At 37.3% G+C, this 14,346-nt stretch overlaps 1 protein-coding gene across 1 annotated transcript in view; it reads left to right on the forward strand.

Annotated features, from left to right (window-relative positions):
• Window positions 1-14,346, forward strand: part of LOC138712500 (putative ATP-dependent RNA helicase TDRD12) — a 116,056-nt gene that overhangs the window by 16,656 nt on the left and 85,054 nt on the right. The window contains exons 6-7 of the mRNA XM_069844381.1: window positions 1,675-1,782; window positions 6,550-7,442. Coding sequence (XP_069700482.1) covers window positions 1,675-1,782; window positions 6,550-7,442 — 1,001 coding nt within the window. The remainder of the gene's footprint in view (window positions 1-1,674; window positions 1,783-6,549; window positions 7,443-14,346) is intronic.

Here is a 14,346-nt window from a genome sequence, read left to right on the forward strand (position 1 = left end):
CTTGCAAGGAAAATGAAGGGAAAAGGAAATAACTTTATTTCACAGAATACAAACTGAACGGATTTTTACATTTGTATCTTTTTTATCCTATGTCACCTTTCCTAAAATTTAATCATCATTATGGATTAGCTGATGTCATCATCAGTGTCTCTTCATACATCATAATTATAATCCTTCAGTCCATTCAGAAGATAGGTAGGTTATTCCAATTTTTCTGATTTTTCTACAATGGATTCAACATTTGAAACCCAGACTTGAGGAATCAAAGTATAAAATGATTTCAGTAAATGACTTTTGAATGTTTCTCATTGTTTAAGTTTATGGTGCCCAGTGGTCTGTTTGATATAAAGTTTCTGGATACATATGATTTTCAAGGAATTTTTTTTTATTTTATAATGGTGGAAGTGATTGCATTGTATATGTTTATACATCTTATTACTAAATTATTACACACTTTCATAAACAACTACTTTGAGGCATTAATACAAGGGTCATTTCATATCATGGATAGTTATTTACAATATTCTATGGTTTTTTCTAAGTGTTGGTTGTGGTTAAGAAATTAATGATCAAACTAAAGTGAACTAGATACTCATGTCAATATTTAATAAGATTATAATGATATGTATTAGGTAGAAAAAAGATCCCAATGAGTATAACCGGGTGGAGTGTTACGAGTTAGATGTAATGTAGAAAGATTGAATTATGTATAAATTTAGTTAGCAAGATTAGAATTCTGATAGGAACGTAAGTGTGTAACGAACAGATGGTGGACATTTAAGGTCATTAAGAAGAAATTGACTGTTTGGAGTTGGGTTAATAATCTGAATCTTAATCTCAATCTGAATCTGAATCTGAACCTGAACCTGAACCTGAACCTGTCTAATCTAATCTATCTGTCTGTCTGTCTGTCATCAGCCAATAAAGCTGCAGGAATAGAAATTCACTATAAGCATTTTGAAGGTCAATGGAATATGCTTCACTATGCTAGTACTAATTTGGGTCTGGGTTCAGGAGGCAATGGGTAAGGGAAATTGAAAAATGCGTGAATAGAAGTCATTGTTTCATTATGTACAAAAGGAAACAGAGTACATTATTTACAGCTAACACCCTTCAGAATAATTCCCCAAGATTTACACATATCTTTGCCAATGATGATGCAGGCATTGAATAACATCATCTGCGTGTACCATCTCTTGTCGAAATGCTGTTAAGATGCGCTCCCTGTTTGCAAACCGCTTCCCACGCAACGGCTTCTTCAATTGTAGAATGAGATCAAAGTCGCATGGACTGAGCTCAGGTGAGTAGGGAGGATGTTCCAACGTACTATAACCCACTGCTTCTCGTAGCTCAAAATGACATTGAAGAGCATTTCTGTCACGAAGAACTGCAATTTTCACGTATGACTGCTATTGAACTTTACTTACATCTTGGAGCACAGCCTCTAGCATACTAACGTTTGTGTGTGCTGTCAACTAGCCACCAGTGCACACAGACGCAATCTGGTGGTGACATCCCATACAGTGTACAAAAGGTTTTCAAATGTATATATTGAACTAACCACATTTTCGGTTATTTGGAAGATATAACATAGTTGCCATGACTTATGAAATGACCCTCATATTTTGTATTTATTTATTACTTTTTAATTAATTAATTTTTTTATGTCTGTAGGATTATATTAGAGAACACAATGAACAGCAAGCAAGAAGAGAAAATGAGACTGTGAAAAGAATTGAAAATTGGAGGAGAAACATAATATCCTCACCTACAAATGTAGAAGTAAGCTGATAAGTATCTTATATCTTAATTATTGAATCTGACAGTAGTGTAAACATGAGGATTTTGGATTGACAGAAATGGGTGTTGATACATAAAACCAGTAAGATTATATATACTTGTATTATTATATATTTCAGTCAGTCCTAGTACTTCTTGAAGTGTGAAGTACTACAGAGTGTTCTAGCGATAAGTACCAGTTTATTCTTCAGCCACTGGGCAGCACAGCATGGTGCTTGAGTGACTGCCAGCAAACAGGTCCTTAAACTCACAGTGCATCACCAAATTAAAACTTACATGCATACTTACTAACCATAATATGTTGTATTTTATATTTAACATTAGTATACTTACTGGCTTTTAAGGAACCCGGAGGTTCATTGCCGCCCTAACATAAGCCCGCCATTGGTCCCTATCCTGAGCAAGATTAATCCAGTCTCTACCATCATATCCCACCTCCCTCAAATCCATTTTAATATTATCTTCCCATCTACGTCTCGGCCTCCCCAAAGGTCTTTTTCCCTCCGGCCTCTCAACTAACACTCTATATGCATTTCTGGATTCACCCATATGTGCTACATGTCCTGCCCATCTCAAACGTCTGAATTTTATGTTCCTAATTATGTCAGGTGAAGAAGACAATGCGTGAAGCTCTCCGTTGTGTAACTTTCTCCATTCTCCTGTAACTTCATCCCTCTTAGCCCCAAATATTTTCCTAAGAACCTTATGCTCAAACACCCTTAATCTCTGTTCCTCTCTCAAAGTGAGAGTCCAAGTTTCACAACCATACAGAACAGCCGGTAATATAACTGTTTTATAAATTCTAACTTTCAGATTTTTGACAGAAGACTAGATGACAAAAGCTTCTCAACCGAATAATAACAGGCATTTCCCATATTTATTCTGTGTTTAATTTCTTCCCGAGTGTCATTTATATTTGTTACTGTTGCTCCAAGATATTTGAATTTTTCCACCTCTTCGAAAGATAAATCTCCAATTGTTATAGTTCCATTTCGTACAATATTCTAGTCACGAGACATAATCATATACTTAGTCTTTTCAGGATTTACTTCCAACCCTACCGCTTTACTTGCTTCAACTAGAATTTCCACGTTTTCCCTAATCGTTTGTGGATTTTCTCCTAACATATTCACGTCATCCGCATAGACATATGTTATATTAATTACAGAATTTTGTACTCACCCTCTTGACAGTAACTGCTGGAAGTGTTGACCATTCTGCACTATACAGAGTTCACGTCGCCGTAAAAAACCATTATTCACATTTATACATTTATGAGTTCCACTACACTGATTTGTCTAATTGTGTCACGAATGTTATCTTTCAGTTGTTCAATTGTACGAGAATTATTTGCATACATTTTTCAGTGTTCTCCATGGATAAAAATCTAACGATGTTAGATTTGGGAACAAGCCACTCATAACCCCCTACCGATAATTCTCAGCCCAGAGACATGGCTGAGCTCTGTCATAGACACATTGGCAGTATGAGCGGTCGCATTATCCTGTTGAAAATACCTCATTAAGCATCCATGATATGCCACTTCTTTACACAGTGGTCTCAAAATAAGGCGTATGTATCTTTCACTGTTTATTGTATCTTTGCTGAAGAAAGGTTCAATAATTCTGTGAGCATTGATGGCACACCACATTCCTATTTTTTTTTTGCCCATGCTGTAGAACCTCAATCACATGTTGAGGTTTTTCTATTGCCCAGTGCCTGTTATTACGCGATAATACATGTCCATTAACAAAAAACCATGCTTCATCAGAAAAAAAATCTATCTGGGATCAATATCATCATTATGAACTTTTTCTATACTGTTTTCGCTGTAAGAAAAATCCTAATGTAAACATAAGCACGTTGCTGTCATACCCGTGATTGGCTCCCAGTCGAAACACTGACATGGCGCAGGAAAATATAGTTCGTATTTGGAAACCATAATCTTGTATTATTTGAAAATGAAAAATTGAATTCTATTTGTTAAATACGATGAAACATTTAACGTCACTGATATGTAAAACGCTATGTAAAAGAAAATCTACTTTTATATTTTGTTATGTACTATGAACGTGGATGAATACCAACAGTAATACCGAGGTAGTCTGTTCTTGTAACAAGCTGGCATCACTTGAGCTCGTAGTTGTTCACGTAAGCACGTGGTACAGAAGTATGGCTTCTGCATCCTCAACTGTCCTTTGTGAAGACATAAGATTTAAATAAATTTAATTGCAGTAATTATAAAGTAAATGTTTCTTAAGCAAACGAATGCATTGGTAGTAAGGTTAGGCCAACTTGATGAGTAATGGGAAATGTTTAATATGGAACAGAATGTACAACAGTAGGCGGGAACACGTACAGAGAATCTGTGGCGCCAAACAGGGGCCAATGAAGCCTCACTTCAGTCACGTGCTACTATTTACATTATGATTTTCCTTACAGCGAAAAGATTATACCATCCAGTTACAAAAATTAGATCTTCTGTTAAAATTAAGGAGTTGTTGTTGTTGTTGTTGTTGTTGTTGTTGTTGTTGCCAGGCGTTTGACAATAAAGTCATTTGACCTCTTGCATTCCAATATTTTTCAAAGATATTATCATGACCAGCCACTGAAGCACAGATTTTGAGGTGTTCCGAATCCATTTCTTGGTTTGAGTTGCACAATGGACAGTTAGGGGACTGATATATTCCAATTCTATGCAGATGTTTGGCCAAACAATCATGGCCTGTTGCCAATCTAAATGCAGCTACAGACGATTTTCGTGGTAAATCGGGAATTAACTGTGGATTTTGATGCAGAGAGTTCCATTTTTTCCCATGGGATTGTGTTATCAAATTTTGTTTGTTGAAGTCTAAGTATGTAGATTTAATAAGTCTTTTTACAGAGTAATACGTAGATTTAGTAACAAAATTAAGGAGTTGTACCTAATGAACTACAGTTATTATCAAGGACTTCAATTGTAATTTTTTTGTTGCTCGATGGGCAGATGTTCTTGAAATTCTGATTTTCTGTGCTACACATCTCGGAGACTTTTCAGGTGTACGTTCCAAAGCAGCTCCAACTTCGTCAATTTTTTCTTCTGTAAGCACACAAGATTATGATTGTTTTTAATCTGTCAATTACACTACCTGTTTCAATAAACTTTTTCACTAATTGTTTTATTGCTCTCCTGGTTAGAACTAAGTTTTCACAATGTATGTATGTACATTCAAGCACAGAATATCTCACCATTATGCAATTTCCATATGATAACTATAGTCGCGTTGCTGTTATTCCCGGCGTGACTCCTCCTCTTTGCTTACGTCTTAGGAAGTCAAGGCTCTATAAAGTCTAGGTAGGTAGTATCGTTCGCCATTTTTGTTCTTTTGTTGCCAAGCTACCAGACGAGGGATCTATTTGCCACACCGTTAAACATTATCATGTCGTAGCTCCTATGATAATAAATCAAACGCACTGTAATTCAGCAAATAATTGAGTGGCAAATAACGTCCTCGTGTGGTTTCTGCGAACGCCAACGAAAGAGCCAAAATGGCGGACGATTATATTAAGTATTTATCGAGCCTTAAGAAATGCTTTACATCTTCATCAGCGAATCACAAGAAGCACATGTTTAAATGTAGCCGACCTGCAACGTGATTGGCTGCCGGAAATTAGAGCGATGGGACTATAAATGAGAGGCATGACACAACATAACACGACTCCACTCTGTGTATTCCAGTCTCTGACTAGTCTGTTATGTGAGGTATTGAATGTTGAGAGAGGGAGGAGCTGGCCGCCCAGCAGTTGCTCAACCACCACCTCCACCTAGCGGCCAACAAATAAACCAGTACTTATCACTGGAACACTCTGTAGAATAAACCTTGATGACGTGTTATAATTTAAGGATGGGGAGCAAATTTTCTAAGTAGTCTGTAATATTATGCAACAACAAAGTAATCACACTTCTCACTCACCAATGACGGACCACCTCATGAAGACATTAGCACTTCATTTACTTTGAAGCTCAGATTCTCACAAATTCCTAATTTCACTAGTATTCTGGTACATATCTGTTAAATTCTAGGTTGTCATTTATTCCTTCTTTATATAAAGTAATGAGAGAATAATTCATGTAAAATTGTGAATAATTATTTCTTTTCTTCTTGATACTGGTCTCTCTCTCTCTCTCTTTTTTCCTCCTGATTTCATTACCTTGAAGTCTTAGCATGTAGTTTGCTGTGTATTATATGTATTGACCAGCCTCATGGTCTAGTGGTCAGAGCTTCTGGCTATAGTTCATGAGGTCCTGGGTTCGATTCCCGGTTAGAGCACAGGAATTTTTCCTTAAAGGGGATTATTCCTGTGTTCGTCCATGGTCTGGAATTTAGGGTAAGTTTAGCTTTAAGACCTCTCCTGGCACCACATTATCATAATCATCCTATCACATCATCGGGGTAATGTAACTCCGCCTTCCAGGCGCCCCAACCTCAGAAGTGGGTTACAACTAAGCCACGGCCAGGAGAGAAGACCAGAAATGTCGAAAAGACAACTTGGTGGCATTGGATAAAAAAAAAAAAAATATGTATTTATTGTGTGTACCATGTGTCATCTTAATTTCTATTGCTGTGCTAGATTGTAGTTTGGAGTTCGAATTTATGTTTGAATCACATTTTTGGAGTTCATTAAATAATGTACTATTAAAGAATTATGACCTGTGTGTCAGCAATAAATTTCTAGCTTAGGTATGAGCAAATTTGTTGTGCTTTCCAGGATTACAAGGACAGTTTTCAAGATGATGAAAGTGATAACGAAACACCAATAGGACGAGGAATATCATCTCAAAGAAGAAAAAGAAGAGAAGCCACACCTGGACAAAACTTTAGCTCGTCAAAACTAGAAGATTCATTGAATACAAGTAGCAGTTCGGAAACACAGTCAGCAGATGAATCAAAAGTATCCTCCATGCTTGACTTACTGGATCTCTTAAGTCCACAGTCTACAAACTCGCCATCTGCAGTTAGCCAACCATCATTTGGCAACACAAATACCTCACCTTCACCTGTAACATACCTGCCAGCAGGAACAAATATTGCTAATTGCCAACAATTAATGGCACCTAAAAACAAAACCAATAAATCTAAAGCAAATGGGACACTGAACTATAGTTTTAAATGTGAAAAAATGTCAAATCAACAAAAACACAGCACTATTTTAGATAAACCAATATTCAATGGTTCGAACATACAGACAAAGAAAGTGCACAGTCCGGTAGTGAATAATTCTGAATTTAGTGAAAGGGTCACAGTTAAGACAGAACAGAGAACATTGTCTTTGTCACAGTTTGTTCAAGAAAAGAGAAACAGAACTAGTGAAAATAACAGGTCTAAAATAGAGACAAATGGTAGTGTGCGGAGTGTTGTTGCAGAAGAAGAAAAACCATCACATTCTTCCAACTTCATTCAGGATATAGTGAACAGTGTGGTTAAGACAACTCAGTCCAAAAGACAAGTTCTTTTAGATGATATTAAGAAAACTTCATTGCCTGCAGACAGCATTCCAGAAATGAAAGCAGTGCTGCCACAAGTTGCTCTGAAGGCTCTACTCAAGCGTGAATCATCAGTGAATAATGTCCAACAGTCAACTCCTACGAACTCAGCTGCAGGGTAAGTGATAATTTTAGTGACCTGTTGTACACTCATCGAAACAAAAAATGGCCGACCTTTTTTTTCAGTCGAGTGCCAAATGGTACAGTAGAACCCCGTTTATCCAAAATAAAGTGGTTGGAGCCATTTTGGGTAGTGTGATTTTTCAGATAATCGATGTGAAATATTTTCGGTTAAAGTGGGAAGGAAAAGAAATCGTTAAACATGTAAATTATAAACTAGCACAGAAATGTTTACTGTCTTGCCACAACATTTTTGCTAATAACCTAGCCTTGATTTATTGGCCCTGACAGTGGCATCCCCTTTGCACATTACTGCGTAAACCAAAGAAACACGGTCTCGTTTATTTTTTTTGAATTGAGCTTCTTTCATTGTTTTCCAGTTTGGTATCTTGCAGGAATGTTCCTAAAGTTTGGATTTACATTTAACCCCAATCAGAGATGGTTGATATTCCTACTCCATAATCAGAAGCAACATTTCGCAAGATTGCACACTTTCCACACTTCTCACAGCTTCTAACTTATCCTTTATGGATACAACAATACATTTTCTTCTACTTTTACATCGTGCTAGTGTAACTAAAAAATAAAACGTACCTATAACGCGATAATTGCGACAAACTAAAATGAATGGGAAATTGGAAACTTACCTCGAATGCATACACCATAGTCCTGTAATTCCCTGGTAAGTGGGGGGGGGGGCAAAAAGAATGTCTCAATTAACTGAACTGGTCACATCCGGTTACTATACAAAACAAATGTTTGGGGGATGGAGGTGGAAAACAGATGTAGCATTGTTGTACAGCATTAAATTTGTAGCCATGCTGTACATATTGCAGGGATAAATGAAACATTGGCTCTTTTTTTTTTTTTTTAGGCATCATTTCGGATAAGCCAGATTTCGGTTAAGAGGGGTTTTACTGTATAGTTATCAATCAGCACAATAATACAATTAAAACTAATCCTGATGTTATGATATACAAGAACATGGTGTTGTAATCAAGATTTAGAATTAACTTAGAGAGCATGATGAAAATTGTTCAGATTGTCAATTAATATAGATAAATACAATATAATATTTGTTACTCAGTCAAATGACAAATCAGTGTAAAATAATGACTTATATTATATGGTCATTAAGTTTTAAACACATAAATTACATATTGCAAACGTTTTCGCCCATTCAGGCATCTTCAGGCACAATTATACAGTATCTCAATATCAAACTGTATAGTCAGTAAAACAGTTTTTCTACCACCAATGTAATGACTATACAGTTTGATATTGAGATATTGTATAATTGTGCCTGAAGCTGCCTGAATGGGCGAAAACGTTTGCAATATGTAATTTATGTGTTTAAAACTTAATGACCATAATATAAGTCATTATTTTACATTGATTTGTCATTTGACTGAGTAACAAATATTATATTGTATTTATCTATAAGATTTAGAATGTTGAGAAGCAACATTTATTTATGTATGGGCAATTCCACAGTAACAGAATTACAATTATAGAGGTATTTTTCATATTCAGTGCTCAATTGGCACAGTTTATTAATATTTATTTTAACATCCAATAGCATAAGGTGATACAGAATTTTTTTCTCTATCTTACGATAATTTAAGAAATTCTGAATCTTTTTACCTTCATACCGTATTTAACATCAGCTTCTTGTCTGTGCAGATGACGTGAATATGTTAGAAGAAAATCCACAAACGATTAGGGAAAACGCGGAAATTCTACTTGAAGCAAGTAAAGAGATAGGGTTGGAAGTAAATCCCGAAAAGACTAAGTATATGATTATGTCTCGTGATCAGAATATTGTACGAAATGGAACTATAAAAGTTGGAGATTTATCCTTCAAAGAGGTGGAAAAATTTAAATATCTTGGAGCAACAGTAACAAATATAAATGACACTCGGGAGGAAATTAAACACAGAATAAATATGGGAAATGCCTGTTATTATTCGGTTGAGAAGCTTTTGTCATCTAGTCTGCTGTCAAAAAATCTTAGTTAGAATTTATGAAACAGTTATATTACCAGTTGTTCTTTATGGCTGTGAAACTTGGACTCTCACTTTGAGAGAGGAACAGAGATTGAGGGTTTTTGAGAATAAGGTTCTTAGGAAAATATTTGGGGCTAAGAGGGATGAAGTTACAGGAGAATGGAGAAAGTTACACAACGCAGAGCTGCACGCATTATATCCTTCACCTGACATAATTAGGAACATTAAATCCAGACGTTTGAGATGGGCAGGGCATGTAGCATGTATGGGCGAATTCAGAAATGCATGTAGACTATTAGTTGGGAGGCCAGAAGGGAAAAGACCTTTGGGGAGGCCGAGATGTAGATGGGAAGATAATATTAAAATGGATTTGAGGGAGATGGGATATGATGTTAGAGACTGGATTAATCTTGCTCAGGATAGGGACCAATGACAGGCTTATGTGAGGGTGGCAATGAACCTCCGGGTTCCTTAAAAGCCAGTAAGTAAGTACCGTATTTAACATAAAAATTCTCTGAATCTACAACCATTTGTTAAAATCTACATAAAGATTAATTTCTGGTCCTATGGAATTTATCTGTTATGGTAACGATGGCTATTAGAGAAGAAAAATTCACTCCGGTGCCAGGGATTGAACCTGGGTTCTTTGTTCTCCGTAGCAAGCGCTCTAACCATTGAGCTATGCTGAAGTTCAGTCCACTTCACTGGATCGAATCCCCCTCCTCTAGTGTTTTGCCTCCCTCTGGCCTGACTCCATGTTCGGTGTACGTATATGTTGACGTATATATTAAGTCAACAGCCATTATACAAAGAGTGTACTCAAACGAGTGACTTTGATGGCCAGGATTATGTACGCCCAACAGTAGCCTAAGTGGAATCATAAAGATATTGTTGCAAAATTTCAGTACAGCTATACTGCAAGGCCGCTTTGAAGATGTTTCCAAGCCAGTCATTTTTTCTTTCCATGAGTGTACATAAACTTTAGGCCTTAACCGTTTTGAGTCCCATGTCGGGTGACATCTGCCACTGCAATATCCGCGTTGCAGTCCCACAGTGCGCAGCATCCGACACAGAGTGACTGCGATATTTAAATCCGTCCGCAAAGGGTTAAAGTGCCTCAATATTCTATACCAGAATTTCTCAGCGCACTTCCTGCTTACTCTAAATGAAATGACCAAGAGATCATTCTCATCCAGTATTTATGCTTCACTTATTTAATATAGGCAAAGGTTCTCCAGCCACCAACTTATTTCATGAGGAAGGAGCTAGATTTCTGATATGAGGTTGCTCAGTTTTCAGTTCAAATCCCACTGTTGATTAGGCTACACTGTATGACAATGTTTTAGTTGGGATAAAATATTTGGGTGTACTCACCTCACTTCAGGATCTTTCATATAGCCTTGATAAGTAAGTCGCTCTCCACTTCACATTTTCTGCATATGGGCTATTCCATATGAAATCGATCAGTAAAAAAACCTCGCATTTTTTTATACTCTAATTTTTTCCCTATTTATACAAGGTGCTGAGGACAGTGCATTTGCAAAAATATACTATCGAAAGTCAAACGGTTTTCGTGTTGTTGAGCCACAAATTTAGCGTATTTTAGAAAAACAAGCCTCTTTCAGCGCTCAGAACTCTGGAACCACTTACTGCAGAATATTGAACGAGAGCTCATTTTGAAGCTAACATTGGTAGGTTATGATAAGAAGTAATCCTTATTTTTATTGTATACAGATAGACAGATAATCTGATTTTACTTACTTTTAGGCTTTTTGCCCATTTGTAAAAATGTAAAAAAATATTGAGAAAAAACCTTGCATTATTAAGAGAGATTCGGCATTGTTTGCTTAGTGTCATGGGGGTATTAAATAAATTATTTTCACACGCCTAGACTTGAAAGGCGCAACACAGCACACACTGGCCAAGAGATGAAGATAAGTGAGCATTGGGCGTCATTTTACTCCTGTGTTTATGAAAACCTGTGATAAAGCTAGCCCAGCTATGCGCTACTAGACGAAACATCACGTGTTTATGTCTCCTGGCCTTGCTTGTCTAGGCTAGCTCCCGCCTCACAGTCAGCTGGTTAGCTCACGCGCGTACTATTTATTTTCTTTATTTGATATTTTCAATACTTTCTTATTAACGTTGCACCAGTAAAAAATACGTGTTTATTTGTACTTTCAATGCGGAATCTAACCATATATTTTAAAAATATTTTTTCGTGGGCAAAGGTGTCTTAATTAAGAAAAATCTAAATTTCTCCATTTCCACAAAAAGTAAGAAAAACTGTTTACATGTCAATATAAACTTTAACTTTTCAGCATCAAAATAAACCATGATTGTGATCAGTGGGTGAAAGGGTTTCGGAGCCACAGTTTAAAGTTGCTAATTTTATGAAAATACGATAAATTAAAATATTTTTAATTTAAACACTATGAAGTTCTGATGCCTCAAACTTTGCACAAAGCATTGTATCATAGTTGTCTACGGACAGAAAAAGTTTCATGGTATTTAAAAATTGCAAGGTCAATTTTCTCTATATTTCGGTCGATTTGAGATGGAATAGCCCATACAGTCTCCTCTGCTGACCTTCCCCTTCAAAAGCTACATTCATACTTAACAGAGTTCGATCGAAAATAGCCAAAGGAAGCCTAACACAGGAAACACCAGATTTGCTGGCTCTTTCAATCTGAAGACAGTTCCTCTTCTTTGGTGTTCCGGTCTTTATTTCTTGTTGTTTGTATCAGTGAATTCCCTAAAGGCCTTAATATATTTTCGCTTCTCGAGTAGTTGAAGATCTCACACAAGTTGCTTACAGGACTATCACCATATGTTATGCTGGTTTCTGTTGACCATTGTGTAGTTACCAACTTTATATCCTCAAACAGGGCTTCCAATTTGTAGTTAGCCATGACTACTGAACTCAAATGAGATGCCTCACTAACATTGTCAACTAATCTAAGCTTCAGATATTCAGCCAGATTTCTAAAAAAACTGACCACTATGGATATTCACAATTTTGTGTTAAAATCTAATTCAGTGGTCGACATTTTATACCTTCAATCATTCTACAGTGATCACAGCACCTAGTTCATTCACCTCGTATGCTAGATGTTAACCATCCCTGCAGGTACAGGTGAACTAGAAGGTGGGGGTTGAGAAGTCGCATTCTACTTGTACTAAATGTACAGGGTGTCCACCATGAACCTGACACATTTGAAATTGCTGTATAATTCATACTGCTTGGGGTAAAAAGAAAAGAATGCATGCAATATCAAGAGTAACTAACCAAGTTTTATTAAAAAAATCAGTACACCTCAACATGAGATCCTCTCGTTGCACGAAGAACATCTAGCCTGAATTCAATTTCCTGCCACGTCTTCTGAAGCATCTCGGGCGTAACGGAATTGACGGCATCTCTTATGCGGCCGCGTAGCTGTTGAAGATCACTAATTTTGTGGCCTATATACACTTTGTTCTTGACATATCCTCACAAGAAAAAGTCTAGAGGGGTAATATCCGGTGATCGAGGTGGCCATCTTGTCGGTCCATCACGCCCAATCCAGCGACCGGGAAATTGTGTGTCGAGAAATTCTCGAACGATCAGGCTCCAATGTGGTGGGGCACCGTCCGGCTGCAAATGCGTTAACTGAGGCACAACAAATTGATCCAACATGTCGAGGTAGATATTGTGCGTAACTGTTCTGCAAAGAAAAAGGGGCTGATGATCAAATTGTGCATCAATCTGCACCACACATTTAATTTCGGGCTGTCACGAATGTGTTCCACAATGCAGCGTGGGTTTTCTGACCCCCAAATACGCGCATTATGTGTGTTGACTTTGCCCGATAAATGAAAAGTGGCCTCATCAGAAAAAGCAATGCGAGTTAAAAATGTTGGGTCTTCATCAATGTGCTGTAACATGTCGATAGCAAATGCCTGCCTCTTATTACCGTCATTTGGTTTCAGTTCATGAACCAACTGCAATTTGTATGCATGAAACCCAAGAGAGCGATGCAATATCTTATGTACCGTGGACTTCGGCATCTGCAGTTCTCGTCCCGCTTGTCGAACTGACTTGCGTGGACTTCGTTCATACGCCTGTCTCACTGCTGCTACACGCTCCTCTGATATGCGCACATTACCGCCACCATGCAATTTCACCACACTTCCCGTTGCCAAAAAGTGCTGTTTCCATGTCTTAATGGTGTTCCGTGATGGTGGGTCCTTCTGGAACACGCGCCGAAAGTTGCGTTGCACTTGAATCACCGAATTTGTTTCAGCATACCACCAGATCGTTTGTGCTCGCTCTTGCGCTGTCGCCATTTTGACTTAAGCTACCGCAGCGCCACGTACAACCTCTCGTGCGGGTTTTTAAAAATAGCCAACGAAATTTCCACAGTTTCTCTACATATTGCAATGCATGTTACCAGCTTATTTCCATTCATTGATTTTTGGCAGCCAAATGAAATGTGTCAGGTTCATGGTGGACACACTGTACTACATTTGCCAACTGTTCATCTTTGAAGATTTTAATTTCCACAACTCTCCTCCCTTATTCAGAAGAGTCCAGGGGAAGAAATCATAGACTCTAGAACTCTTAAGATGCATCTATACTGTTCAACTTTTCTTTCAACTTTACACATTCAAGCAATGCATGTAAGATTGATATTTAATATTAATTAATATAGCCTATAGTGAAGTGAAGATGACATTCAAAATGGGCACCATGTAGACACAAAATCTTCATGCATCTTAATTGAATGCGTGTTTTAAACTTGATTCTTTCAATATTCATCCCAGATTGCATGCATACACGCATGGAAAATTGAACTATGTATTGCAGCTATATTGTTCTTTCGACTGCCATATCAGCATCAGATGAAGGACATTGTA

The sequence above is a fragment of the Periplaneta americana genome, chromosome 13 (assembly GCF_040183065.1).
Source record: "Periplaneta americana isolate PAMFEO1 chromosome 13, P.americana_PAMFEO1_priV1, whole genome shotgun sequence".
Classification (NCBI taxonomy): Eukaryota; Metazoa; Arthropoda; class Insecta; order Blattodea; family Blattidae; genus Periplaneta; species Periplaneta americana.